General features: G+C 42.0%; 2 protein-coding genes and 1 pseudogene across 12 annotated transcripts in view; 2 read left to right on the forward strand and 1 right to left on the reverse strand.

Annotated features, from left to right (window-relative positions):
- Positions 1-24,482, reverse strand: part of Erc1 (ELKS/RAB6-interacting/CAST family member 1) — a 294,181-nt gene extending 269,699 nt beyond the window's left edge. For all 11 annotated transcript variants that reach the window (XM_040739043.1, XM_040739041.1, XM_040739040.1 and 8 more), the window contains exons 1-2: positions 24,274-24,482; positions 10,307-11,130 (exon numbers count right to left, since the gene is read on the reverse strand). In XM_040739043.1, coding sequence (XP_040594977.1) covers positions 10,307-10,975 — 669 coding nt within the window. In that variant the 5' untranslated portion in view covers positions 10,976-11,130; positions 24,274-24,482. The remainder of the gene's footprint in view (positions 1-10,306; positions 11,131-24,273) is intronic.
- Positions 3,298-4,160, forward strand: LOC101824658 (annotated as a pseudogene).
- Positions 24,051-26,270, forward strand: LOC106020786 (serine/arginine repetitive matrix protein 1-like). Its single transcript, XM_040737096.1, has 3 exons — positions 24,051-24,179; positions 24,316-25,232; positions 25,676-26,270. Exons 1-3 carry the CDS (start codon positions 24,051-24,053, stop codon positions 25,734-25,736), a joined length of 1,107 nt encoding a protein of 368 aa, XP_040593030.1. The 3' UTR covers positions 25,737-26,270.
- Positions 26,271-26,423: the final 153 nt, after the last annotated feature.

Below are 26,423 nucleotides of genomic sequence, written 5' to 3' on the forward strand. Positions count from 1 at the left end.
CTCTCAGCCTCCTGTCCACAATTTTACACACACTATTTCCTTTAATCTCACTTAAACAACTCAACAATTAAAAGTTTATTGTCCTCACTTAACTGGTAAGGTCCAGAAATGGTTCAGCAGATAAAAGTACCTATGGAGCAAGTGTGAAAAACCTGAGTTTGGAAGTCATGAATTAAGCCAGAGGGTGGCAGGCATCTATAATCCTAGCACTCTATGTGAGACGGGAGGCAGAGACAGGAGAGTCAGTGGGAAGTCCACATATGAAGCAAGCATATAAAGCTCACCCCTATGAAACAAGCATACACATACAGCACAGGACAGCAGTGATGACCAGACACCCTGCCTCAAAACAAAGCAGAGAGAAATGACTCACAAGAAGTCCTCTGACCTCAACACACATATCAAGCATGTAAATGTTTGTGCTCTCTAGCTCACACAAACACACAAAGTAAGTAAAAAATAAGTAAATCCTTAAAACAGAACTGGTGAAACTTAGAAGACTGCACTTTACCTGAAAAGGCTGATTTTATCCCAACAATCTTGAAAAGAATCTCAATAGCCACATATTTATCATGCCCAGTAGTACCAACTTGATTTTAAGAATGAATCTTCCCAGCACTCGAGAGGCAGAGGCATGCGGATCACTGTGAGTATGAGACCAGCCTGGTCTACCGAGTGAGTTCCAGGACAGCCTCCAAAGCCAAAGAGAAACCCTGTCTCAAAAAACCAAAAAAAAAAGAATCTTATATTGGGGCGATGTAATCGAAGTGAATGAGATCTCAGAGAAGTGCACTAAAATAACTAATAGACACACAGTTGTGGGCTTAACTCAACACTGGCTCACAACTCTGTAAACTTGATGGCATAGAGGAAACAACACTGTGCTCAAGCTTCTCCACAAGTGTCTCAATGTGCACTGTGCACCAGTGTTTCAGAGCCCTCATTACTGAGCTCCCTCACCGGCAGACCTCCACTGTCTCCAGGACTGTCCAGAAATTAATATCCCCCCACATACTTGCTAATGTACAGACACACACACAGAGAGAGACAGAGAGAGAGAGAGAGACAGAGAGAGAGAGAGAGAGAGACAGAGAGAGAGAGAGAGCACATCATGCATACACCCATAAATAATAAATAGTCTTAATTTAAAATTTTAAATACACACAAAACAATAAAAAGATGAGTTTCAGCTGGCTGGTGGTGGCACACGCCTTTAATCCCAGCACTCAGGAGGAAGAGGCAGACAGAGTTTGAGACCAGGACAGCCTCCAAAGCCACAGAGAAACCCTGTCTCGAAAAACCAAAAAGAAAAAAAAAAAAAGAGGAGTTCCAAGGTTCCAAGGTCATCATTACTATATACCTAGTTTGGAGGTAAGTAAAACTTTAGATCAGTCCAAGTGCCAGGCAAACCAAAGCATTTAGCATAACAAAGCATGGAAAGCTAATTGGCCAATGATGGTTCAAGATTTAAATGCAGCTTTAAGAAACTAACTACCACCAGGCGTTGGTGGCACATGCCTTTAATCCCAGCACTAGGGAGGCAGAGGCATGTGGATCTCTGTGAGTTTGAGGCCAGCCTGGTCTATAGAGCAAGTTCTGCCTCCTGAATGCTGGGACTAAAGGTGAGCACCACTACACCCAGCTTAAGGGAAATTTTCAATGAACATTACTACAAATAACGAAGATAAATTAAAGTATTTAATCTGTCTTAAGGATTAATTTCCCAATTTCAGACAGGGAAAAAAATGAGTATTTTTAGAGATGCACATGGCAGCATAAAGTCAGATCATAAAACCATTTCTAATTTTGTCTGTAGAAGAACAGAACATTTCCAATACAAAGCTGTTTCTTCCCTGAAAGCACATTTTCTGCAATATTCCTTTTTCAGAAATTTCCTCCTAGTTCATCATACAAACTCCAATGTACTTGTTAGCTAGAATGAAGAACTAGGAGAGATCACTACAGACACACGTACTTAACTTTTTTGGGGGTGGGGAGGGGGGTTCGAGACAGGGTTTCTCTGTGGTTATGGAGGCTGTCCTGGAACTAGCTCTTGTAGACCAGGCTGGTCTGGAACTCACAGAGATCCGCCTGCCTCTGCCTCCCGAGTGCTGGGATTAAAGGCATGTGCCACCAACGCCCAGCCGTACTTAACTTTTTTAGTGCACAATGATTTTCAGAAAGTTCAGAGACTGTCAAATTATCTACCTTCAAAGAGAATTAACATACTTTATTGAATCAAAACACAAAAAATAACTGGATCAAAAAATGCAGGTAAAGCTCTGCCATCTAACAGTCTCTCCCTTCCTCTTACTGCTCAGGTACACGAGCAAACAGAAGCCTCTACTTCTGAATTCATAGCAAATTAACATGTACAAACTATAATATTCACACCAAAGTACCTGGAGTCACATCAACTGGGCACATTATTTCCAAAAACTTATGAAAAACCTATATTCAAATATTGAACTAAATTCACCATTTCTTACTCTAATCCAGCTCTACTCTCTAAATCCCCTCTATTGATAATAACGCCACAAACACTTCCCTCTTGCTATCAGTGTTGGTCCAAATAGTTCTTCAAAAACATCTCACAAATGTTCTCCTCCTCCTCTCCACACTTTCCCTGCCATCTTTCCTCCTGTCACCTCTGCAAGCAGTAACAAGGCTGCACATTTATGTCATTCATTCCACTGCCCAAGAACTCCCTAGGCCAAGTTACTACGACTTTCTTCAAATTCTTCTTCTCAAGAATCAAATTAAGAAACAAAGAAATACATTTTCAAGGGTAAACTCAAGTATTATCGCAATAAAACTGGAGGTAGGGGAAAGATGGCTCAGAGAGTAATCTTTGTGGCACTGGCCACAAAACCTGTTAACCTGGGCTAAGTGGTGGAAATAAGAGAACCAACTCCTTCAAGTGTCCTCTGCTCTGTACACACATGTTGTGGCATGTGTGTGCCCATACACACACAAATACCACACACACACAAAGAAAATAGTAAAATGAATATTTAATGTTAAAAAAGGTTTAAGAGGAGGCAGGGAGGAAAGAAAAGAGGTAAGTGGATGTAGGGTGAGGCAAACTTCCATTTATCTACAGGTATCCTATTTCACTCAGGCATGCTTAATAGCAGAATGACCTAGAGAATGTAGACAGCTGTCAATGGGCTATCTAGTCCCCACTGGCCACACCCAATGATGCTGAAGCATTACCATGAACTGATTCCTCCATCAAATAGATAAAGCTTTCTAAGAAAATACATTCCAGAGACTGCCCACAGGTAAGAGTAAAACATGACAGAAACAAATACCCTCTACAAAAGGGAAATGACTGATTGCAGAGCAGTACAAGATGGACTACAAGAGGTGAAGAATCGCCCTAATCTTCAATCATGAGAGGTTCTTCTGGCACTTGACATCCAAGAGGCAGGCCACCAATGCAGACAGAGACAACCTGACTCAAAGGTTTTCAGATCTAGAATTGGAAGTGAAATGCTTTGATGATCTCATACTGCCAAAATTCATAAAGTATTGACCTCAAGCTATATAGATGCTGATGGCTTCCTCCTGTGTCTTCCTGAGTCATGGCACAGGCAACCATATTTAAGCATATGATGCCAAACTGAAATTCAAACACTGACTGGCTTGTTCAAAGAAAACAAGTGTCAGACCCTGGTCAGGGAAACCAGGATGATATGCTCAGTGGTTCCTCTGGACTTAGTAGATCATCAGAAAGACAGGCTAAACAGCAGGTTAATACAGGTGGATGCTGCTGCTTCAGTGTACATGTGTCCTGGTGGAGCAGACTTCCTCACAGCGTTCCTCTGTTGCAGGACAGTGTTTCTCTCACCTATAACTGTGAATGGCACAGAGTGCATTTAGGATGTGTGTGAGATGATGGCAAGGCACAGCAGCTCCCTAGAGTTCAAGATGCTGCTCATGCTGCTGAACAGCAAGGGCTCTCAGCGCTAGATGGACTTCTGCAAAAACCCAGGAGCAATTGACTATTCCTCAATGCTAAAAAGCCGCATTTCTGCCCCTAATCTAGTAAGTAGAGCCATTTGTCTTATCTACATATATTTCACACACACTTTGTGACATTACTAATACAAGTTTATTGTATAATGTTTTTAAAGATTTTTGAAACTCAAGAATGAGATGTTTTCATTTAATAAAATATCTAACTCTAACATTTTATTAACATTTTCTAATTCATATGCTTATGTAATTTATAACAGGCCTATTTAACTTGGCCATGTATCTGTTTAATATCTTTTTTAAACTATAATTAAGGTATTTCGTATATGAATTTAATTCCTATTTTGGAAAAAAATGAACCTTCAAGTGTTTTGTTTGTTTTGGTTTTTTGTTTGTTTGTTTGTTTGTTTTTCAAGACAGGGTTTCTCTGTGTAGCCCTGACTGTCCTGGAACTCACTCTGTAGATCAGGCTAGCCTTGAACTCAGAGACCCACCTACTCTACCTATCCAGTGAACCACCATGACCCAGGTAAGAATTTTTTAATAAAGAAAATACATTCTTGCCAGGCGGTGGTGGTGCACGTCTTTAATCCCAGCACTCGGGAGGCAGAGGCAGTGGATCTCTGTGAGTTCGAGACCAGCCTGGACAGCCTCCAAAGCTACAGAGAAACCCAGTCTCGCCACCCCCAAAAAAAACCCCATATTCTTCCAAAGACTCAAAATCTAAAGCCCAAATATTTACACCAATTTCCCTAGTGTTAGAGCTAAAAGTAAACAATAATAACATCAAGAGAGAAAAGAACAATTTAACTGGGCATTGGTGGTACATGCCTTTAGTCCCAGCACTTGGGAAGCAGAGGCAGGTGGATCACTGTGAGTTCAAGGCCGACCTGGTCTACAGAGCAAATTCTAGGACAGCCGGGGCTGTTACACAGAGAAACCATGTCTCGAAAAACTAAAATAGAAAAAAGAACAATTTCTCTTCATTAGTTTCTTCAGTCACTGTTTATGTAAACCACAGTTTGTAGAGACCTCCAACATACCTATGAACACAAGCAGTACCCATAAGGGGAAGTCAGGTATCAGGCACAGGATGACTTTGAAAAGTAAAATGAAACTGTGACTACCCTGTTCAACATTACTACAACTACAAGATGTTTAGCAAATAAGAACACTTGCTAGCAAAACTGATAACCTGGGGGCTAGGAGATGGTTCAGTGGTTAAGAGCACTTGTTGCTGTTGCAAAGGACCAAGATTCCCTTCCCAGCACCCATAAAGATGACTCAAAATCATCTTTAACTCTAGTTCCCACGAATCCAATGACCTCTTCTGACCACCACAGGTTCCAGGTACACTTATGGTGTGTGTGTGTGTGTGTGTGTGTTTGTGTGTGTGTGTGTGTGTGTGTGTATGCGCGCGCGCACATGTGTGTGTACGCGTGTTTGTGTGTGCGTGTGTGTGCGTGCGCGCACGCACACGCGTGAGTGTATATAGATACACACAAAATAAAGAAATATTTTTTAAAAAAAGATGTGATGATATTTTGTTTATGATCTAACAAATAAAGCTTGCCTGAAGACCAGAGTGCTAAGCTAACCACAGCCATAGAGGCCAGTCAGTGGTGATACCCACCTTAAATTTCAGCACTCAGGAGAGAGGCAGACAGATCTCTGGTCAAGGCCACACTGAGCTACAAAAGAAAAATTGATCCAGTCCTAAAAGGAAACAGAGGTCACACAAGGTGATCTCAGCACTTGGGATCCCACATCTTTAATCACAGCACTGGAGAGGAATATAAGGCAGGAGGAGACAGGAGCTGAATGAGTCTGAGGACCAGTGTAGGAGAGAGCAGTCTGAAGTTTTTGGTGGAGAACATTCAGTCTCCAGCTACACTGAGGACAGGATTGCCCCAGCCTTGGTAGAGGTAAGAACTCTCTAGTGGCTGACTGCTTTGCTTTTCTGATCTTCAGCTTGAATCCCAATATCTGACTCTGGTTTATATTATTCCTACTACAGACCAATAACTTACATTTAGTCCCTGGAAATCACATGACAGAGGAGATTACTATAGCTAAGGCTGGGGAAAGGTTCAGAGATAAAGTGCTTGCCTACCAAACAAAAAGCTGGCACCCTGATCCTGAATACTACAAAAAAAATAAAGATTACTCTGAATAAAGACTAAATGCGTTTCCTGATTCTTTTTGCCAAAAGAGAATAAAACGTGAGTCTTCCAAATCATACTTAAGCTGCTGTCCTAAAATTTTATGATAAATTAGCAAATCCTCAAAAACAAGTCTGTTCTACTGTAATGAAACTAGTGAACTGCAACTCAGTGATACAGCACTTGTTCAGTACGAACAAGGCTTGTTACTCAATGCCCAGTTGAAAAATCAAAAGCCAGTGTAGAGAGGCCTAGTTTCAGAAAAGCAAAGGACAAAATTCAAATTTTAAATTTTAAAAAGAATCCCATACTAGATTACACCATGGAATTCAAAAGGAGAAAGAACAGACTAAGAAACTCCAATTCTTTGGAAAATAATATCCTTAATAATACCCCTTACAAGTAAACTATATCAGATATTTATGCAACTTTATGTGAATCACTTAATTATTTTTCCCAATTATCCTGCTACATCCCAGGTAAGTAAATATAGTTCTACAAGAAGAAATGTCTCATACTCATTTACATATTTCCATGCATGCTAAGGTCTAATAAATAAAAGCCTGGGCTGGAGAGATGGCTCAGCCGTTAAAGGCTAGGCTCACAACCAAAAATAAAATCCTAGGCTAGGGGTATAGCTCAGTGGCAGAGCACTTGTTTATCATGTAGAAGACATTGAGTTCAATCCTCAGTACCTCAACAGAAGAAAAGAAGCATCAAACTCCAAAAAGAATAAATATTCCATGCAAAAAGAAAACATCTATCAAGATGGCTCAGCAGGCAAAAGAATTTATCTCTTGATCCTGAGTGTGCTTCTCAGTACCCACTATGAAAGAAGAAAACCAGCTCCCAAAAGTTGTCCTCTGGACAGGCAGTGGTGGCACACACCTATAATCCTAGCACTCGGGAGGCAGAGGCAGGTAGATCTCTGTGAGTTCAAGACCAACCTAGACTACAAAGCAAGTTCTAGGACAGCCAGGGTTGCTAAACAGAAAAACCCTATATCGAAAAACAAAAAAAGTTTTCCTCTGACACATGCACCAAGGCACATGCATGTCTGCAAAGACACACACACACACACACACACACACACACACACACACACAATTTAAGCAAAAATCAAAAAAAAAAATTAAAGGCCCTTCACTTGTCATCCTACCATATTGAACAGAATGTTCTGTTCAAACAAGTTTTCAGTGAAAGGGCATTAACATAATCATTGTGTGTGTGTGTGCGTGTGTGTGTGTGTGTGTGTGTGTGTGTGCAGGTGAGCATGCAAGTATGCAAGCACATATCCATGTGTTTGTATAGAATCTAAGACTTGATGTCAGATGCCTTCCAGAATCATTCTCCACCTTATTTTTTTTGAGACTGCATCTCTCTTTAAACATGGAGCTTGTGAATGCCAACAGACTAGCTGGGTAGCAAGCTGAAGAGATCCCCCTGTCTCCTTCTGTGTTGGACCTACAGGTGCATATCACCATGTCCAGCTGTTACATGATATATGGGAATCAAACTCAGGTCCTCATGCTTGCCTTTTACCAACTGAGCCATCTCCTCTACCATCAAATAACCATTTTTAAAATAAGCATCCAACTAAATTCAACACATCAAACTCTTACAGGGCATAATCAGGAAAGAAGAACAAAGGGCTGCAGAGACAGCTCAGTGGTTAAGAATACTGGCTGTTAGCCGGGTGCTGGTGGCGCACGCCTTTAATCCCAGCACTCGGGAGGCAGAGGCAGGTGGATCTCTGTGAGTTCGAGGCCAGCCTGGTCTACAGAGCGAGTTCCAGGACAGCCTCCAAAGCCACAGAGAAACCCTGTCTCGAAAAACCAAAAAAAAAAAAAAAAAAAAAGAATATTGGCTGTTCTGCTCTTCTAGGGGTCCTTAGTTCCATTCCAGCAACCACACGGTGACTTACAACCACGTCTAATGGCATCTAATGTCCTCTTCTGGTGTGCAGGCTTACATACAGACAAAGCACTCATACATAAACAACCCTTTTTTTAAAAATTGCAATAGCTGCCAGGCGGTGGTAGTGCACACCTTTGATCCCAGCACTCGGGAGGCAGAGGCAGGTGGATCTCTGTGAGTTGGAGGCCGGGCTGGACCGATAGCCTCCAAAACAATACAGAGAAACCCTGTCTCGTAAAAACCAAAAAAAAAAAAAAAAAAATTACAATAGCTAATTAAAATAAAATCTAAAATGTAACGTATCCAAAAGCTTCTCACTAGCTCTGTGATCACATAAAACTCACAGGAAGATTTCATTCTTCTCCATCAAGCTTACACTAAAGTCTTCCTTAGTCATCATTTTTTAGAAGAAAAGGACTTCTCTATCAAAGCATATATGACACACTCGCTCTCATTACTAACTCTCCAATCATAAGCTATCTGAAAGTAAAGTAACAAAAGGAGTCTGAGAAATAAAAATATCTCAGCAGCCAATCCTAAGCAAATAAGTTTTCTAGACTGATTGGATTCTGGACCCAGCTCAATCAGATCAAACATTTAAAATGAACCAAAATCCCCAACCTCAAACTGAAATACAGAAATGTATTTAATTGCTATAAAATCTAATAAACAAGTCTTCTTCACAAATGAAAGACGTCTGACCTCCGGGAGCTACGAAGAAGATAATGAATGCACTATTTAATTAGGGGCCCACTGCTAGCTGACTATAATCTATTAATTAGCATTCTCAGTCTCTGTATCTCACTGTACTGTCTTTAAAATTGCACCCTTTGCTTTTTGGACTGAAGTTACACAATTTTAGAACTCTGTGGTAATTACAGTGGTTTGGGAAGAATGTCTCTGCCAGCACTGGTGTGCACTAGTGTTTAATTAGGGCATGGGGTGGACCCAGATAAGGCGGTGCTCACCCTCTTCAGCACATAATCGTTTTCTTGGCACGATAAACCTGCGGACTATTTCTTTTTCAGAAAAATGGTAAGTACCCATAATTGTCTTTTCAAAAGATTAAATATTTTGCCTTTAGATGTAGCATGATAATTGGAGAAAGGGTACTGCACTGGATTTCCCTCCCAATACCCATACTCTAAAGCATAGACATAAGAAAAAATATGCCAATAACTTTTTTCCTTAATAAATTAGACATTTCCAAGTTATTTGGCAATAAAACTACCTTATTGTCCATTATATTTTCAGCAAGGTACATTGATGAGTAGGCAATTCAATAATAGCATCTTTGGTTAACACCAAATCTGCTTTAAATTTATATACTGAGAGAAAGAGATAGACTGAGAGACAATGAATCTACTCTTGAAAAGGTTGGTGGTCAGGCAAGCTAACATAAATCTTAGCATGTAGGGGGTGGAGGCAGAAGAGCTCCAAGCCAGCCCAAACTACATACTGAAGTTTAAAAACATATTGAACCTTTTATTCATTTACTTTGGTGAACCAGTGAATCTTTTTTTTATTAAGGTTACTTACAAATATATGTGCAAGGGGTTCCTTACAGGGACAGAGATGACTCAAATGTAACTGTGTCACCATAAAGTCCATTCCAATACAGTTGATGACTCATGAAATTGCAACCCTGAAGCACTCTGAGCAATCTGAAGGCAGCAAGACAGGTCCAAGAATCTCCTTCTACATGCTAGGAAACTGCTCTTCCACTGAACATATAGCTGTCCTGTGTTAGTTTGGTTTTAATTTTGAGACAAGGTCTCATTATATAGCCCCAAATTAGCCCTGAATTTACTATGTAGCCAAAGCAGTACTCAAAAAAATTTTAAGATTTTGTTTGTTTATTTTCCAGACAGGGTTTCTCTGTGTAGTTCTGGCTATACTAGAACTTACTCTGTAGCCCAGGCTGGTCTCAAACTCAAAGAGATCCGACTGCCTTTGCATCCTGAGTGCTGGGATTAAAGGCATGCGCCACCACTCCCAGTCTAAAAATCTTTTGTTTGTTTTAATTTATGTGTGAGTGTTTTGCTTGAACATACCTGTGGATCATGTACAGGACCAAATCTAGAAAAGACTAAGAGAATAGAAACAGAATTCTAAAGTAAAAAGGATAAATAAAAACTAAAGGAACAAAGTTGGGGGAAATCTAAGACAGGACAGACAGGGAATGCCTCATTTTATTTATCTACATGGATCCAGCCCATAAAGATATATGTACAAATGAAACTAACCTGGTTTTCTTCCTGCACAACTCGGTACTGCTCCTTCCAAATGGTGATTTTGGAAGCTTCATCTTTTCTCAAGGCTCGCTCTTTCTTCAGCTCTGGGCTCCAAAAGGTCTTGATGCTATTCATCGAAGAACTTAATTTGCTTTCCTTTACTTCCACATCCTTCCTCAAGAGATCATTTTCTCTTAACACTTCCTTCAGCTGTGTCTGCAGATCCATGATGGTGTTATCTCTTGCCTGACGAAGAGAGTGAGGTACAGTGGATGCCATACTAACAGGAGGGAGGTGATGTTCTCCAAATGCGATGGTATCGCTAGCAACCCCGCTGCTTGCTATATTGGGGCTACTGCCCATAGCAGTCATTCTAACACCATAAGGCAGGCGTCCCCCAGAACGGCCAAGTGTCATGGTGCTTTTAGGTGTTTCTGAACCCACATTTTCATGGTCACTTAGGTACATAGGGCCAGATGTAGCATAGGCAGCATTTAAGGACTGTATATTCTCCATTGAGAGGGTTTTCCCACTGCCACCTCCAACACTGTTTCCAGAACTCCCTCCTGTACTATTTGTTCGCCGATGACCTAAGCGAGGAGACCGCGGAAGCCGAGGTGATCGCCCAGGACTCTGACTGCTTGGTTCCACTTTTCCTACTGATCGAGCACTTCCATACATGGTTGCAGGGTGAACTTAGGCGCCAGAAATGTTGTAAAGCAGAAAATAACAATGCAATTCCGTGAGGTTTCTCTATGGCTATAAAGTCAGCTTAAGGCTATCAACAATACCAGGTTACCAGCTGTCCAATCTTGAAGAAATATTTTATGCCATATCTGTAATGAAAAGATCATACATTAAACCCCCAATAATAAATATTTCCCATCTCAGAAATGTTCTATTACCTTTATTTGGGAAAGAATCTCCTTTCATTAAGTATTCTCACGGCTTTAAAATCAGATAACCCATAATACAATGTTTTTTAAGTAAAAATGGGAGAGTACCAACTGAAAATTACAAAGTGACACATCTGAATAACAGAACTCAGACTATTACTCACATAAAATCAAAGTATAAATATCAATACTTGGATACAATATCAGAACTAATAAAAGAACTCAATATATTAGACATAGGTCAATATATAAGTACTAATACTTCAACACATTATCAAAACTAGTAACATCTAAACATACTAGTCTGATACAAGACTGGTATTTAAATACCAATACTTTCATGTACAATGGGAATAACAATAGGAAGTTAGCTTTTATGGTTAGGAAGATGGACCAGTGAGTAAAGGGTTTGCCATGCAAGGATGAGAACCTGAGTTCATATCCCCAGAACCCAGGTAGAGCTGTAGGCAATAGCATGTATCTGAAATCCCAGTGCTCCTATGGTAAGATAGGAGACAGAGAATGGAAAATTTCCTGAAGTACAGGAACCAGCTAAAGAACAAAAGACCTTGTTTCAAACAAGGTAAAAAGCAAGGACCAACACCTAAAGTTGACCACTGAAAACACTCAAACACCTCTCTCTCTCTCTCTCTCTCTCTCTCTCTCTCTCTCTCTCTCTCTCTCTCACACACACACACACACACACACACACACACACACAGGAGGGCAGAGAGAAGAAAATGAACTTTTTAATTTAAACATAAACTCGGGCTGAGGATATAGCTCAGTTGTAAATAAGACTTGCCCAACATGAACAAAGTTCTGGGTTTCAGCCCCAGCACTACATAAAATGAATGTTGTAGCATATGCATGCCAGTAATTTCAGCACAAGAGGAAGAAAGAGCAGGGTCAAGGTCATCTTCGATATAAAGTTGAGCTTGAGGCCAAACTGACATACATGAGACCCTGACTCAAAAAATAAAGTCTTATTAACAGTGACAAAGCTATAAAAGTACCTTAAACATAAGAAAAATCTTCGAGCATGTAAAACTCTACAGAAAGACATGAAATAATACCTCAAGAATAAGTAAATAAATAAAAGGTTATCCATGCTCCCAGATGAGAAGACAAATGTTGTGAAGGGTTAGTTCTTCACCCAGCTCGTTAGCACAATCTTGGGGGTGGCTGACTCTAAAATTCAAATGGAGGACTGACAGTAAAAGGATAGGCAAGCTAGCCAGGCACAATGGATATTTGAAGTTCATGTGGTGTATAAGCCAAATACCAAAACAGCAGCCAAGGCCACATACTGAAACCAGTCTCAGAAAGACAAAAGGCCACAAGACAGCTTCATGGGTAAAGGCCCTTGCCACATGTGGTGGCTTGAATGAGCGTGGCCCCTACGAGCTCCTGAGCTTGTAGCGCGATAGGTTAATGTAAGCTGTCTTCTCCCATTACTATCCTGCTTACATACTGAGGCAGGATCTCTCACTTGAACCCAGAGCTCACTCATTTGGTTAGTCTATCTAAGCATCTATTCCAGGGATTGTCTGCCTCTGTCTCCAGAGTTCTGGAATTATAGGCAGGTAGGCAGCTCCCTGGATGCTGAGAATCCAAACACTGGTCCTCATATTTGCATAGCAAGCACTCTTACCTGCTAAGCCATTTTGTTAGTCCCTTCTGAAACTTTTGTAATTTGATTGTGTTGTTCTCCAGTGTGAACTCTGAAGATGACACTGTGTATCAATATCAAAAGTATAACAAATACCTGGGCCAGTGAAAATACTTCATCCAGTAAAGGTAATTTCCACCAAGCCCAAAATTTGAGTTCAATCCCAGGGACATGGTGGAAAGAAAGAAATGACCCCAAGTTATCTCTAATTGCTACACACAAAAATAAAAAAGTAAATGCATTAGCCGGCGGTGGTGGCAAATGCCTTTAATCCCAACATTCGGGAGGGAGAGGCAGGATGATCTCTGTGAGTTCAAGACCAGCCTGGTCTACAAGAGCAAGTTCCAGGACAGCCTCCAAAGCCAGAGAAACTCTGCCTCGAAAAACCAAAAAAAAAAAAAAAAAAAAAAAAAAAAGTAAATATATAATAAGAAAAAAAGCATCTGGGAGGCTGAGGCAGAAGTGAGAGTTCGAGGCCAGTATAGGGTACAAGACAGGACCTGTTCCAACAAAACAAGAAAGGGCATGTATTATTTTCATGTTTTAAAAAAAGTCTCCCTATAAACTAAAAAATTAAATAAGGACCATTCAGCACTAATTTTCATGGTAATCCATGACCAATGACAGAGGTCTGAACACTGATTGCTGTAGCACAAATAATAAAAACCCATAGATAGACACTGGGATTAAAGCTGAAGATCAGAGAGGCAGAGCGACCAGCCACTAGAGTGTTCTCACCTCCACCAATGCTCAGAGCAAAGGGGAGATCCTGTCCTCTGACTGCATCTCCAGACTGCACTGCTCCTCAGACTGCTGCTGACGGCACTGCTGCATAGACTCACTGAGAATGCTGACTGAATACACTCTGAGACCCTGTGCTCCTGTCTTATATACCTCTCTAGTACTGGGGTTAAAGGCATGTACCACCACTGTTCAGTTTCTATGGTTAACTAGTGTATCTGCTGGGATTAAAGGTGTGTGCCACCACTGTCTGGCCTCTATGGCTATGGCTAGCTTTCCATTCTGACCTTCAGGCAACCTTTATTAGATCATAAGCAAAATATCAGCACAGATTGCTAGTATTTCTATGAACAGTAGGCTTTAAAAAAGAGAAAGGAAACTTAAACAATAAAGAAAGAATACACCTTTGTTCCACCTTTTGCCTGTAACTTAGTAAAACTAGGTTTGTTCAAGCCATGTGCCTGATTATACAAGCTTAGCCTGACTCGTCAGTGTCTACTGGAAACTAGGAACCACAGTACACTGGCTAAGGCAGCACTGCCACAAGGGAATAGCAACTTGAAAGAGGGTCTCTGGTAGGAACAGCAAAATATGTTTGCCACTGTTATCATTTCTCGCTTTAACACAAGGGTTAGTAACTCAGTTACAAATCAGGTAGATTACAGGTTTTAATAATACTTATCAGTTAACCAAGTTAATTGTAAGTTCTAACAACGTTCTCACCATGACAAATAGCTTGTCAAACAGATATTTAGGAGTAAACAGTGGTGTTAATCAGGGCCCCAGACTTCTACCAACAATCTGCCACTCAGCTCAAGGGAGGCAAGCTCTAGGTTGTGAAGCCTCCCTTACCGCTAGGACTCACTTATACTATGACCTTTTAATAAGCTAAGATATTCAACTGCAACTTTAGTTATCTTGCATATTATACCAAATCTCACCCTAAATAAAATAAACCATGAGCATGGTGTAGTGCGATAAGGGGATGTCATCCCAGCTACTTGGTTGCATAGAAAGGTGATGACATTCTTGCCATTTTCTATCTCAGAGAGAACCATGGGTCTTTATTTATGTTAATGCCAAGCACACTACACACAGAGAGCATGGTCAAGCCTAGACTGATAAAATGAGCCCTTTGTGTTTAGGCAATTTATCACTTATGGCAGCCAAAGTGCTGGTGCTCTCTGGACTTTGTGCCACTCATCAAAGGATAAAAGAAATGAAAATGTGTTAATTGTCAGCTTGGGGACATTCTATTGGTAAGGATTTAGTCTAAGTTGCTGCTCAAGAGGGTAGTTGGTTGTATTCTTTTACTCTTTGGGGGGCCCTGCCACCAAGCTCCCAGATAAATCACATAGAGTCTTATTCTTTCTTGTGTATGCCTGGCCTTAGCTTGGCTTGTTTCTTGCCAGGTTTTCTTAACTTAAATTGTCCTATCTATCTTTAGCCTCTGGGCTTCTAACTTTATTTCTGTATAACTTTCTTTATTTCTTACTCCATGTTTTGATGTGTGGTTGGGTAGCTGTCCCCTCGAGTCCTCCTCTCCTTCTTTGGCTTCTAGTTCTCCTCCCAGATTGTGCCTCCTATTTATTCTCTCTGCATGCCAGCCCCACCTATCATTTCTCCTGTCTTGCTATTGACCATTCAGCTCTTTATTAGACCAATCAGGTGTTTTAAACAGGCAATGACACAGTCTCACAGAGTTAAACAAATGCAACATAAAAGAATTCAACACATCTTATGTTTCACAGCATAAACAAATGTAACACATCTTAAAATAATATTCTACAACACAAGAGTATTTTTTTCTTTTTCCTGGATACGAGATCTCATATAGTTCAATCCACCTTTTAATTCCTGATCATCCTGTCTCTACCTCCCGGTCTACAGGAGGTAGTTCCAGGACAGCCTCCAAAGCCACAAAGAAACCCTGTCTCGAAAAACCAAAAGAGGAAAAAAAAACAAACAAACCAAAATACTAAAGTGTAGTATATTTATACAACAGAATACTATTCAGCAATGAAAATGAACAAACTTCAGCAACACATAATCAAAAGTCCCTCAAAATGCTATGTCAGCATTCCAGTATGAAATGATAAATATGATTCCATATAGATGTTGAAAAACAAAAAACTAAACCTAAAAAATGTATACGGTAGACCCTGTAACACCTGTAACATGCAGTTTCATTGTCTGTGGTTTCAGGTACCAAATGGTTGACCACAAAATGATAAAGTAAGTAGGAAACTACAGAAATAACCAGTAAGTTTTAAATTGTATGTTATTTGAACAGCATCAAAATGTCATGTCGAGCCGGGCGTTGGTGGCGCATGCCTTTAATCCCAGCACTCGGGAGGCAGAGGCAGGCGGATCTCTGTGAGTTCGAGACCAGCCTGGACTACCAAGCGAGTTCCAGGACAGCCTCCAAAGCCACAGAGAAACCCTGTCTCGAAAAACCAAAAAAAAAAAAAAAGTCATGTCATGTACTTCATCCTTCCCAGGAATCTATTGAACCTATGCTGTATATGCTACCTATCAATCTCTTGATGGATTTCTGGATTACCAGATCTACTATCAAGGTGCTGAGTCCAAGTAACCTTTCCAGAGTAGTCTAACATTATGTCTCAATACCTATGACATTCACTTCAATACATCTCATCCCATAGGCATTATATCATTTCACATTATCATAAGAAGGACTGAATACAAAGCCAGGATGGTGGCGCAGGCCTGAAATCCCAGCACTCAGGAGGCAGAGGCAGGCGGATCTCTGTGAGTTCGAGGCCAGCCTGGTCTACAAGAGCTAGTTCCAGGACAGCCTCCAAAAAGCCACAGAGAAACCCTATCTCAAAAAACCAAAAAATAAAAATAAAAAAAGCAGGGATGAGGGGTAGCTAGATATGGTGGTGCATGCCTTTAATCCTTAATCCCAGCACTTACAAGGCAGAAGTAGGCAGATCTCTCAATGGATGGATGGATGGATGGATGGATGGATGGATGGATGGGTGGATGGGAGGGGGTAAATACAGTTCAGTAAGGTAGGTAGGTTGATTAGTTGTCCTCAAACTCATTATATAGCTAGCTCAGTGTGCCCTCAAACCTGTCTCAGTTTCTTAAATGCTGAGCTAAAAGGTGTGATCCACTACACCTGACTGGCCTTAGTATGGTTACATGTTAATGTCTCAGCACAGAAGAGGCAGCCTACATTATGAGTCCCATGTAAGTCAGGACAGTGGCTGAACCTTAATAAAGTAGGAGTGGATCAGAATGTGAAGAGTGAAGACCTAGAGAGAATGACAAGTATTCCATAATTTGTTAAACTATATATTTGTTTGAGATATTTTTTACCTGTGTGTTTGGGTGTATATGTGTGGATACAGATGTGTGTTTATGTGGGTGCAAGTGTATGTGCATGCATAGAGGCCAGAGGTCAATTTCAGGTATCATTCCTCAGGAACCTTATTGAGAAAAGGTCTTTCATTTGACCTTGAGCTCAAAATTAGGCTAGACTGACTGGCCCAGGGATTAGCTTGTCTCACATCTCCCTGCCCCCAACGCCATGCTAGAATGACAAGCAGAACCACCATCCTTGGCTTTTTCACATGGATTGTAGAGCTACAACTGAGGTTTTCATACTTATGCCTCAAGTACTTTACCTTCTGAGCTACCAACCCAGTTCAGACTTTTCTACTTTAATGAGTAAATTATATTTTACAATATATACTGTATATATTGTATGCATTTTATTGTATACAATAAAATGAAATTTAAAATCTAAACCTTTATTTCCCAAAATGGTTTCACAATAATAACACAATGTTAAACTTAAGGCATTCCCCCATAGAACTGGTTAATTCCAAATAAAAGAGTTTTCAAATAAAATAACAATGGAGGAAATTAAAGTAATATATCCAGAGGATGGTAAGGTGAAACTGTCTATTCATCACACAGTGATTAAGAGATTAATTCTGTTAGTTGGTGAACCACTAACAGTGATACTTTGAGTTAACTTCCAAGTCATCTATGGTGGCACACACAATGTAATTCCAATACTTGAAGTGCTGTGGCAAGAAGATTGAAAGTTCAAGGTTTGCCTATGCTACACAGAGAGACTCCAGCTCAAAAAAAGAAATAAAATTAAATAGTTATCAAATAGTTATCCTTCTAAAACATACCTGATCATATGCCCCAATTAAAAGTTCATAGCTTTCAGGATGGTGGTGGCGTACACCTTTAATCTCAGCAGAGGCAGGTGGACTTCAGTGAGACCAGTCTGGTCTACAAAGCAAGTTCCAGGACAGTTAGGGCTGTTACATAGAGAAAGTCAGTCCCAAAAAATTCACACCATCACTGAACACTACTACTCTTACAAAATCAATAAGAAATAGTAAACTGGGAGGTGAAGAGAGTGAGAAACCACAAATATTTCTGGATCAGTGTTTTAACTAAGAAACACCAGAGAAGAACAGAGATCATTCTTTCAGATTGGAATGCACTGAGTTTAAGGAGTCTCCAAGTAGAAATACTGAAGAAGTTAGATACAGTAGTTCTCACACTCAGGACTGAGGGATCCATTGAAGATGCAAATGCATCCTTTCAGAATAAAATAAAACACAAAGGGATAAAATGGTCTGGAGAAACAATGAATGAGTGGGTAGAAAAGGAGTCAAAGATGACTGAAAACAGAGCTAAGAGATTGACCAAGGAACACAGGTCACCCTCTGAAAATCCTCAAGGAAGAAAGGTTTACAGAAGGAGAAAGCCAGGCATCATGGCACCTGCCTGTAATTCCAGCACTTGGAAAGCTGAGGCAGGAGAACTGTTGTGAATTTGAGGTCAGCCTGGGCTATATAGTAAGTCCAAAACCATCCTGGAAGACACAGCATTTGTCTCAAAATGAAAAAAAAAAAAAGCTAGGGGGAACAACTGTGAATTCTGCTGTGGTAGGCAGTTTTCCAACACAGATAATCTCTGCCTTCAAGGCATTATGAAATCTCACCTTGAGTGTGTTGAATCTAGACATAGGCATCTAATATACCAAATACAGCAAAAGTGACAGCAAGACTAGGTTACAAAACATTGTGCTAGTTTCTCTCCTTCCCCTCCAGAGCTCTTGATCCAAGAAATGAAAGGTGCCGTTGTTGTAAGTGTAACCATAATCATACGCAGAGATCCAAATGGCAAAGGACTGCTTTATTTATCCAGCAAACAGCCAACAAAAACCTGCAGCCCCCCGCCAGTCATGCGTGCGATTCTGAAAGCAGAACCTCCTCCAGCAAAGCTGAGATCACAGCAGCCTCCACCCACACCTCACTTTAGCAGACCACAATGGTGACCCTGAATCAGAGGCACCAAGCACAACCAGACTTCTGACACAGAAACTCCCCAAAAAGAAATGTTTCTTATTTTAAATTTGGAGGTAATTTATTATGTAGCAATAGGCCACAGATATCACCGCTAAACGGTTAAATACAAGAACAGGAAAAAAAGTCACTAGCTATGTTCATGTACTATTTTCAGTTTCAGTAAAATCATGAAGACACAAGAAAAATCACAGATGAAAAAATGGAAGAGTCCAATAAATGTGAACAACTCTTCCCAAGAAGGCTGGCTGGAAAGCCAGGATGCTAGCTCAAGCCTGAAATTCCTGAATTTGCAAAGTGTAGGATAGAGAGAGGACCAGACCATTGTGAGTTTGAGGCCAGACTCAAATTTTAATTAATTAATTAATTTTAAAAATCCAACAACAAAGTTTGGCTGCAAAACTGAGACAACCCAGAACAGTAAACTATGTGGAGGTTCTTAAGAAGAGACTTTTAAGCTAAGAAATGGTAAGAAGTCAATGAGAAAACATACTTTCTTGAGAAGTCTGCTAAAGTTCTCCATGTCTTTGAAATGCTTTCACTGCCTCTCTGCCTTAACTGAAAATTGGCTTTCCAATCAGGACACTTCTCATCACTTGGCCTTTCTCAGTTTCTCATGCCACACCCTCTAGCATGAGCAATAAAAACCCAGAGACTGATACTAATGTTCAAGCTGAATATCAGAAAAGCAAAGCAGCCAGTCACTAGCTCTTACCTCTACCTCAGACTAAAAGGGCTGTCCTGCCTCAGCGTGGCTGGAGACTAATTCGCTGAGACTGACTTTGCTTCTTCCTTTTATACCTCTTAAATCCTGGGATTAAAGGCAAGTGATCCCAAGTGCTGAGACCATCTTTGTGTGAGCTCTTTCTCTTTAGGACTGGATCAATTTCATGGAGCTCAGTGTGGTCTTGAACTGAGATTGGTCTGCCTGTCTCCTTAGTCCTGGAATTAAAGGTGTGTGCACCACAGCCTGGCTCTATGGCTTGCTAGTATGGCTGATGGGATAAAAGATGTGTATCACCACCTCCTGGCTCTGTGACTTGTGGCTAGCTTTCCTTTCTGTACCCTTAGGCAAGCTTTAATAAATCACAAATAATACATCACCACAACACCCAATATTGAGAAATGGCCTTTATTAGGCCATTACTCCTAAATCCTCATGAATACTCTTGCTCTTATTCTCACGCTATTCAGCCAACAGTCTTCTCCCTTGTTCCTCACTGACGGTTAACAATCATCAGAATGTACGGGCACCAAACTCACAGTGGTCACTAAGCTCTACACCACCACTCCTGCTCCCATGCTGCTGGTTTCAACACACACATGAATGAGTCCTTTAAAATCAGTTCTTCAAACTCTCCATCCCCAGTAAGCAACTCTATTTTCTGGCTCCAGCCATTCAATCACTTGTGAATTCATTTACTTGTACTATTATCCATTCATTCATCAAATATAGTAACTACCTATTATTTGCTCAGCAGAGAACACATGACAGTCACTGTCCTAATGAAATATAGGACTTTTTTCTTCACATTTTCCACAAAGACAGCATGAAAAGATGTAGCTGAAATCCAGTACATGACAACCACATTTCTTCTATTCATCAGTCAAGTAACCCATCTCATTCTGTGAAACTGGTGTTGTCTGGTGTGATTCAATGAATCTCTGTGGAGTCCTAGTGATCACTATTTCCCTTGATAAGGGTTTGAAAACTATTAGATTGTCTATTTTCAAATAAAACTAGAGTTCATCGTTATTAGATAGTCCAGTCTAAAAATAAAGCCAGAGTTCATCATTAGACCAGAAAATGCAATATTTTCATGCAATTTTAGAAAGACTAAATAGCATTTAATTGCACAGAATTTTACTGGTAGGGAAAACGAAAAATTAGACATAGTAATGCATGCCTGAAATCCCAGCACTCTGGAGGTGGACGTAGAAGGACTGTCACTTGTTCCAGGGCAGGGAGTAAGACCTTGACTCAAAAAAACCAAAGGAGCACTGAAGAGACTGTTGATTGGCTAAGAGAATTGTTGTTCTTGCAGATAACCTGGGTTTAATTCCACACCCACATGGCAGCTCACAACCATCAATAGCTCAAAGGAAATTCAATGGCTTGTAAACCATTGGAAACTCCCATTCACATACTTCTTATCCTTCTCTCCTTTCATTTGTATTTGTGATTTGAAATATCCCCCAAGGATTTCCATGTTTGAACACTTGGTCCCTAATGGTGACACTGTTTGGGAAGACTATAGAACCTTTAGGAGGTGGAGCACTGATGAGACAAAGTGAACAAAGTGAGTCACGGGTGGGGGGAACTTGAAACTTTTTTTTTTTTGGTGTTTTTTGAGACAGGGTTTCTCTGTGTAACAGCCCTGGCTGTCCTATAGTGAAGGCTAGCCTCAAACTCACTAAGATCTACCTCCCTCTGCCTCCCAAGCCAGGAGGCGGTGGCACACGCCTTGAGAGTCCTTGAAGCTTTTTATATAAGCCCAGACCCATTTCCCATTCACTCTCTGCTGCCTGTGTGCAAACGCAATGTGATAAACCAGCGTCTTGCTCCTGCCACCATGCTCTCCCTTCCTGCTACCATGTCTTCCCCACCATGAGCAACTGTATTCCTCTGGAACTGTGTTCAAATCCTTTCTCCACTAAGTTGTTTCTGTCAGGATTTTTGTTTAGGGTTCACAGACTTTATTGGTTCAACAATAAATGGTAAGGAAAATAACTATCACTCCTGGGGTGTCATCCACAGACACAAAAAATACCCTTCCAAAAAGCTTATCAGGATGTTTAACACAGCAATAAGACAAGGAAATAAGGCAATGCTTATTAACATACAATGTCTGCAATTTATTCATTTACTTATTTTATCATGTTTCCTTAGCTAGCATAAATGAGATTTCAGATATTTGTCTGCCTTGTTCCCTACTAGAGTCCCAGCACTTGACACATAATACATACTCAATGTATACTGCTTTTATAATTACATTATTTATTCTGTGTCTGTGTGTGCACTGGTGTAGGTGTGCCATGGTGAGCATGTGGAGGCCAGACAACAACCTGTAGGAGTTGGTTCTCTCCTTCCACCATTAAGTCACAGTGATTGATCTCAAGTATTCAGCTTGGCTTACCTTTACCTACTGAAAAATCTCCCAGCCTTTAATATGTATATTTTAATTGAATGAAAAAAATAATGCTCAAAAAATAAGTTGCTGGAAAGGTGTTAACAAACATGCTAGTTACATGCCAACACTGTTTTAATTACATTAATTCATTTAGCCATTCTAAGAAGTTAAATAATATTGCTATTATTCTAATTTTTCAGAAGAATTTAAGAAGAAGTTAAAGTTAAGAAATTAAGGTTGGAGAGATGGCTCAGTAGTTAAGAGCACTTACTCTCTTGCAGAGGACCCAAGTTCTGTTCCTAGCACCTACATCAATCAGGCAGTTCACAACAATCTACACCTTCAATTCGTATGGCCCTCTGCCACATATACATCATATACACATAAGTAAAATTATCTTTTTTTAAAGAAATTATGGTTAAGGCCAAGTATGGTGGCACACACTTTAACACAGCACTCTAACCCCAGCACTCAGGAGGCAAAGGCAGATGGATCTGAGTTCAAAGCCAGTCTAATCTACAGAGCAAATTCCAGAACAACCAGGACTACACAGAGAAACTCTGTCTCGAAGAAAAAAAAAAAAAAGAAAAACACAACTAAGCTTAAATAGCAAAATGCCATACACTATACAATGGCAAGGCTAAAATTAAACACTAATTCCAGAATTGACACTCCAAAACATGGAAAACCTCAAGCGCCATACAGTTCAATTATATTCCACATAATCATGGCCCAAGGCTCTGGAAATAGCTGATGTACTACTTATTTGATTACTCATAGTACTTTGTTCTCTGCTCTTTCTCCATCAATGGTTCTGATACCTTATATATAAAATACATCTAACAGTTCTCATATTCCTTCCTACTAAGGGCAACAGCACCTGTTTCTGTAAAAACCTTCACTTTTACATTTCCAGTCTGAACATGGATTACAAGACTGACATAATTCTTTATGACTTTAGTAATGAAGAAAAACAAGCTTCAATGGACTCAACAAGAATAGGATAGGGAGAAGCAAACAACCTCAAAAAAAAAAAAAAAAAAAAGACAATCTACACTGTAGCTCAATCAGACCTGGAACTCACTATGTAGTGAGTGTGTGTCTGTGTTTGATCCCAGCAATCCACAGTGGGAGAACCAAGTCCCAAAGGCTGCCCTTTGACCTCAAAGCGGGTGCAAGACACACACTTTAAGTCCATTTTTTTTAACTCCAAAAATAATCAACCTCCAATGAATACAATGAACACAAAATGTATCAAGGTCTATCGAAAAACAAGGTGTAAAAGACAGTTGCACTTTAAAACACTTAAGCAATTTTTACACAATTAGCTCCAACAGAACTGTTCAGTTTGTTTTATCCACTCAAAGCCATCAACCACAACCACCTGCAACTATCACTCTGAAATACGCCTGGCAAAGAAACCGAGTCCCGGGCCTTTTCCTAAGGGTTCAGTTTAAGAACTAAAAGTGGTACAATGAGTTCAATCGCTAGATGAGGCGGGAGTGGGGGGTTGGCAGGAAAAATTAAAAAGCTGGAAGACAGCACTTTTAAGAGGCTAACAGTAATAAGACATACTCCCTTATGGTTGCTACAGAATGAAGTTGTCTAAACATCAACATCTTCCTTGTGTGTAAAACCTGGTTCACTCATGCTCACAATTTACCTACCCCAAGTCAACGCAAAGGGACTCTCTTCCCTCCGCGAATTCTACTCATCCGGTCAAGAAAAGAACCAAAACCCTAAAGTGGCAATGTGAGATCTGCTTCAGGAGCCCCTCCAGCTACCTCGAAGGCAACATCCACGCTTCGTTCTCCTTTTGAAATACAACCTTTCTTCTTCTATCTCACCAGGTCCAAAATAAAAATAAAAAAATCATCTTAAACGTTCTACATCGGATCCACCCTGGCTGCACCCCAACTCCAAGGCCCCCCAATGTCCCCGCCTCCCCACACCATGCCTCCCACCTCCGGGTCTCGGAAACGCCAGAAGCCCCCACCTCCCACAGCGGAGGTCCCCTCCGCCGGCGCCTTCGCTCCCGCCCAATCCCGGAGCTCCGCAGGGCGCGGTCGCCGGTGGGCTCCGGTGAGCTGGGGCGGGGTCCGCTCTCCCGACCTCCCCATCCTTCCCCCCCCAAGTCCAGGCTCGATGAGGAGGGGGAGGGGTCCCGAAGCCTCACCTACAGCTCCGCCCCTCCCCAGGGGCACTCTGCCCTGCCCAGCCAGGGCCGGGAGCGCCGAGCCGGGTAGGAAACGGCAAATGCCTCAGCGCCTGCGACCGCCGGACAGCTCGAGGTTCCGCCAGACGCGCGGGCGGCTCCCGACGCGGCCGCCTCAGTCTCCTCAGGGCCGCCGCTGCCGCTGCCGCTACCGCTGCTACCTCCCGGACACCCTGCCGCCGCCACTATCACAGCCGCCGCCGCCGCCGCCGCCACAGCTACAGCACGACCGGCGCCCGCGACGTCACCACGCCCCGCCCTCCGCGCACACCTAGCCCCGCCCCCGGGGGCCCGCGCGGCGCCCGCGCCCCGCCTCCCCCTCTCGCGGGCCGCCAGGCTTTCCCTCGTCCCTCTGGGAAGCGCCCCGCGACGCGGCCCGGGAGGACGGATCGCGTAGCGCGGCGCTTCGAGGCCACGAAGGTAACTGGGCGCCGAGGCAGAGTTGTGGCACACGTAGAGCCGCCCCTCACATTCACACACCCACGGCCGAGCGTCCACTGGAGAGCCAGGGCCGCGATTGCGAGCGGGGAAGGTGCGGGCGAAGAGGGGCGGCGTTTGTCTCCTCCTGCTTGCCGTAGGACGTGGACTGCAGGAAGCCCCAGGAGTGGAGTGGCCTTTCCCAAACCTGGAGTCGCCCCGCCCCCTCCTTGGCAGGCCCGTTACCCGAACCCTGGGATCGCCGCCACCTTAGGAAATAACTGTGGGCTTGTCACTCTGAGCTGCCTCGGCACCCTTTGTCCAAGAGAAGTTAGCTTGCCCCTCACACTTGGCTTTTGCGAAATGTGGCTGTGGAAGAAGATACTCTTGAGTCATCTGGGCTGTCCAAGCGGTCATCCTAAAGGACCCTCTCAGGAGGTGGCTTTTCTGCAGCTTTCATGCCAGGGAGGAAGAGCGTGGGCGGAACCTGGTGTCCACATGCGGTGCGTGCGCTGTGCCAAATGCTTCACCACGTTACCTTTTTTTATTTAGCCCTCACACCAAGCAAGGCGAACTACGAAGCAGCTGCTGCCTTATTTTAGACAACCTAGTTTTCTAGTGCTGAATCTCAACCTTTTCGTTTGTCAGGTGCAGGTCAAAATACAGAGGTAGGGGCAACACACAGTCATTAATTTTCAAATGTAGATAAGCTGTCTCTAAGCCAAAAATCTTAGGGTGGTGTGAATTATGTTCATCCCCATGCTCCCGGGGTTAATTAAGCTAATTTAAAATGTCTTTGAGATGAGAGGAGTTAAGACTCATTGCTTTACTCATCCTTAACCTCCCACCATAATTAACCAGCTTACACTCTTCATAATTCCATTAACATTTTCCCCCGTAGTATTCACATTCATTCACCAAATTCTGTTTTGTCCTTCCTTCACAGATTCTTTCATCGTTCCCTCCCAAAATTCACTTGGATCATCACAGTTCCTCGGGCACTCTGAATTGACTCACCATCCTTACAGCTCACGTAGGACACAACCCATTGTTAGAGTGTGCAGCCAAACAAGGCGACTGTAGGCAGCCAGAGAAGAGTCTCCAAAGATTTCATCTCTGGGACTGGGAAGATAGGGCTTAGTGGGTAAGAGCACTCACTCTGCAGGCTTGAGGACCTGAGTTTGAATCCCACATATAATCCAGACATGGTGCCAGGTGTTTGTAACACCAGCACTGGCGAAGGAAGACAGGTTCATCCCAAAAGCTGAGCAAAAAGATGAACCTCTGATTCCGTGAGAGACCCTGACTCAAGGCAGAAGGCAGAGGGCAACAGAGGAAGACACCTGCTGTCCTGTGGCCTCTGCATGTGCTCATGTCCACCCACACTCAGACATTGAGAGCGTCTCTGCATAGTAATATAGAGAAGTCTGCCCTGCTAAAGGTGTGCATGTCTCTGTGTGTTCAGGCTGCCCAGGGTGTCCTGGGACTCACAACAGTAGCTGGTTCAGGCTCCGAAATACAAGCATGTGACACGACACCTAGCACTGTGGTTGTTTGCTTGGCACCTGACCCCCTTCCTTTTTTCCAGTTTCTCTCTTTTGGAATGAGAATATCTATCCTGTGTATGTTCTGCCATTGTTTCCTGAAAGCATGTAACTTCTCTGGTTCTTAGCTGGAGAGAATTTTGCCTCAGG

Source organism: Mesocricetus auratus, unplaced genomic scaffold, assembly GCF_017639785.1.
Source record: "Mesocricetus auratus isolate SY011 unplaced genomic scaffold, BCM_Maur_2.0 Super-Scaffold_100676, whole genome shotgun sequence".
Taxonomy (NCBI): Eukaryota; Metazoa; Chordata; class Mammalia; order Rodentia; family Cricetidae; genus Mesocricetus; species Mesocricetus auratus.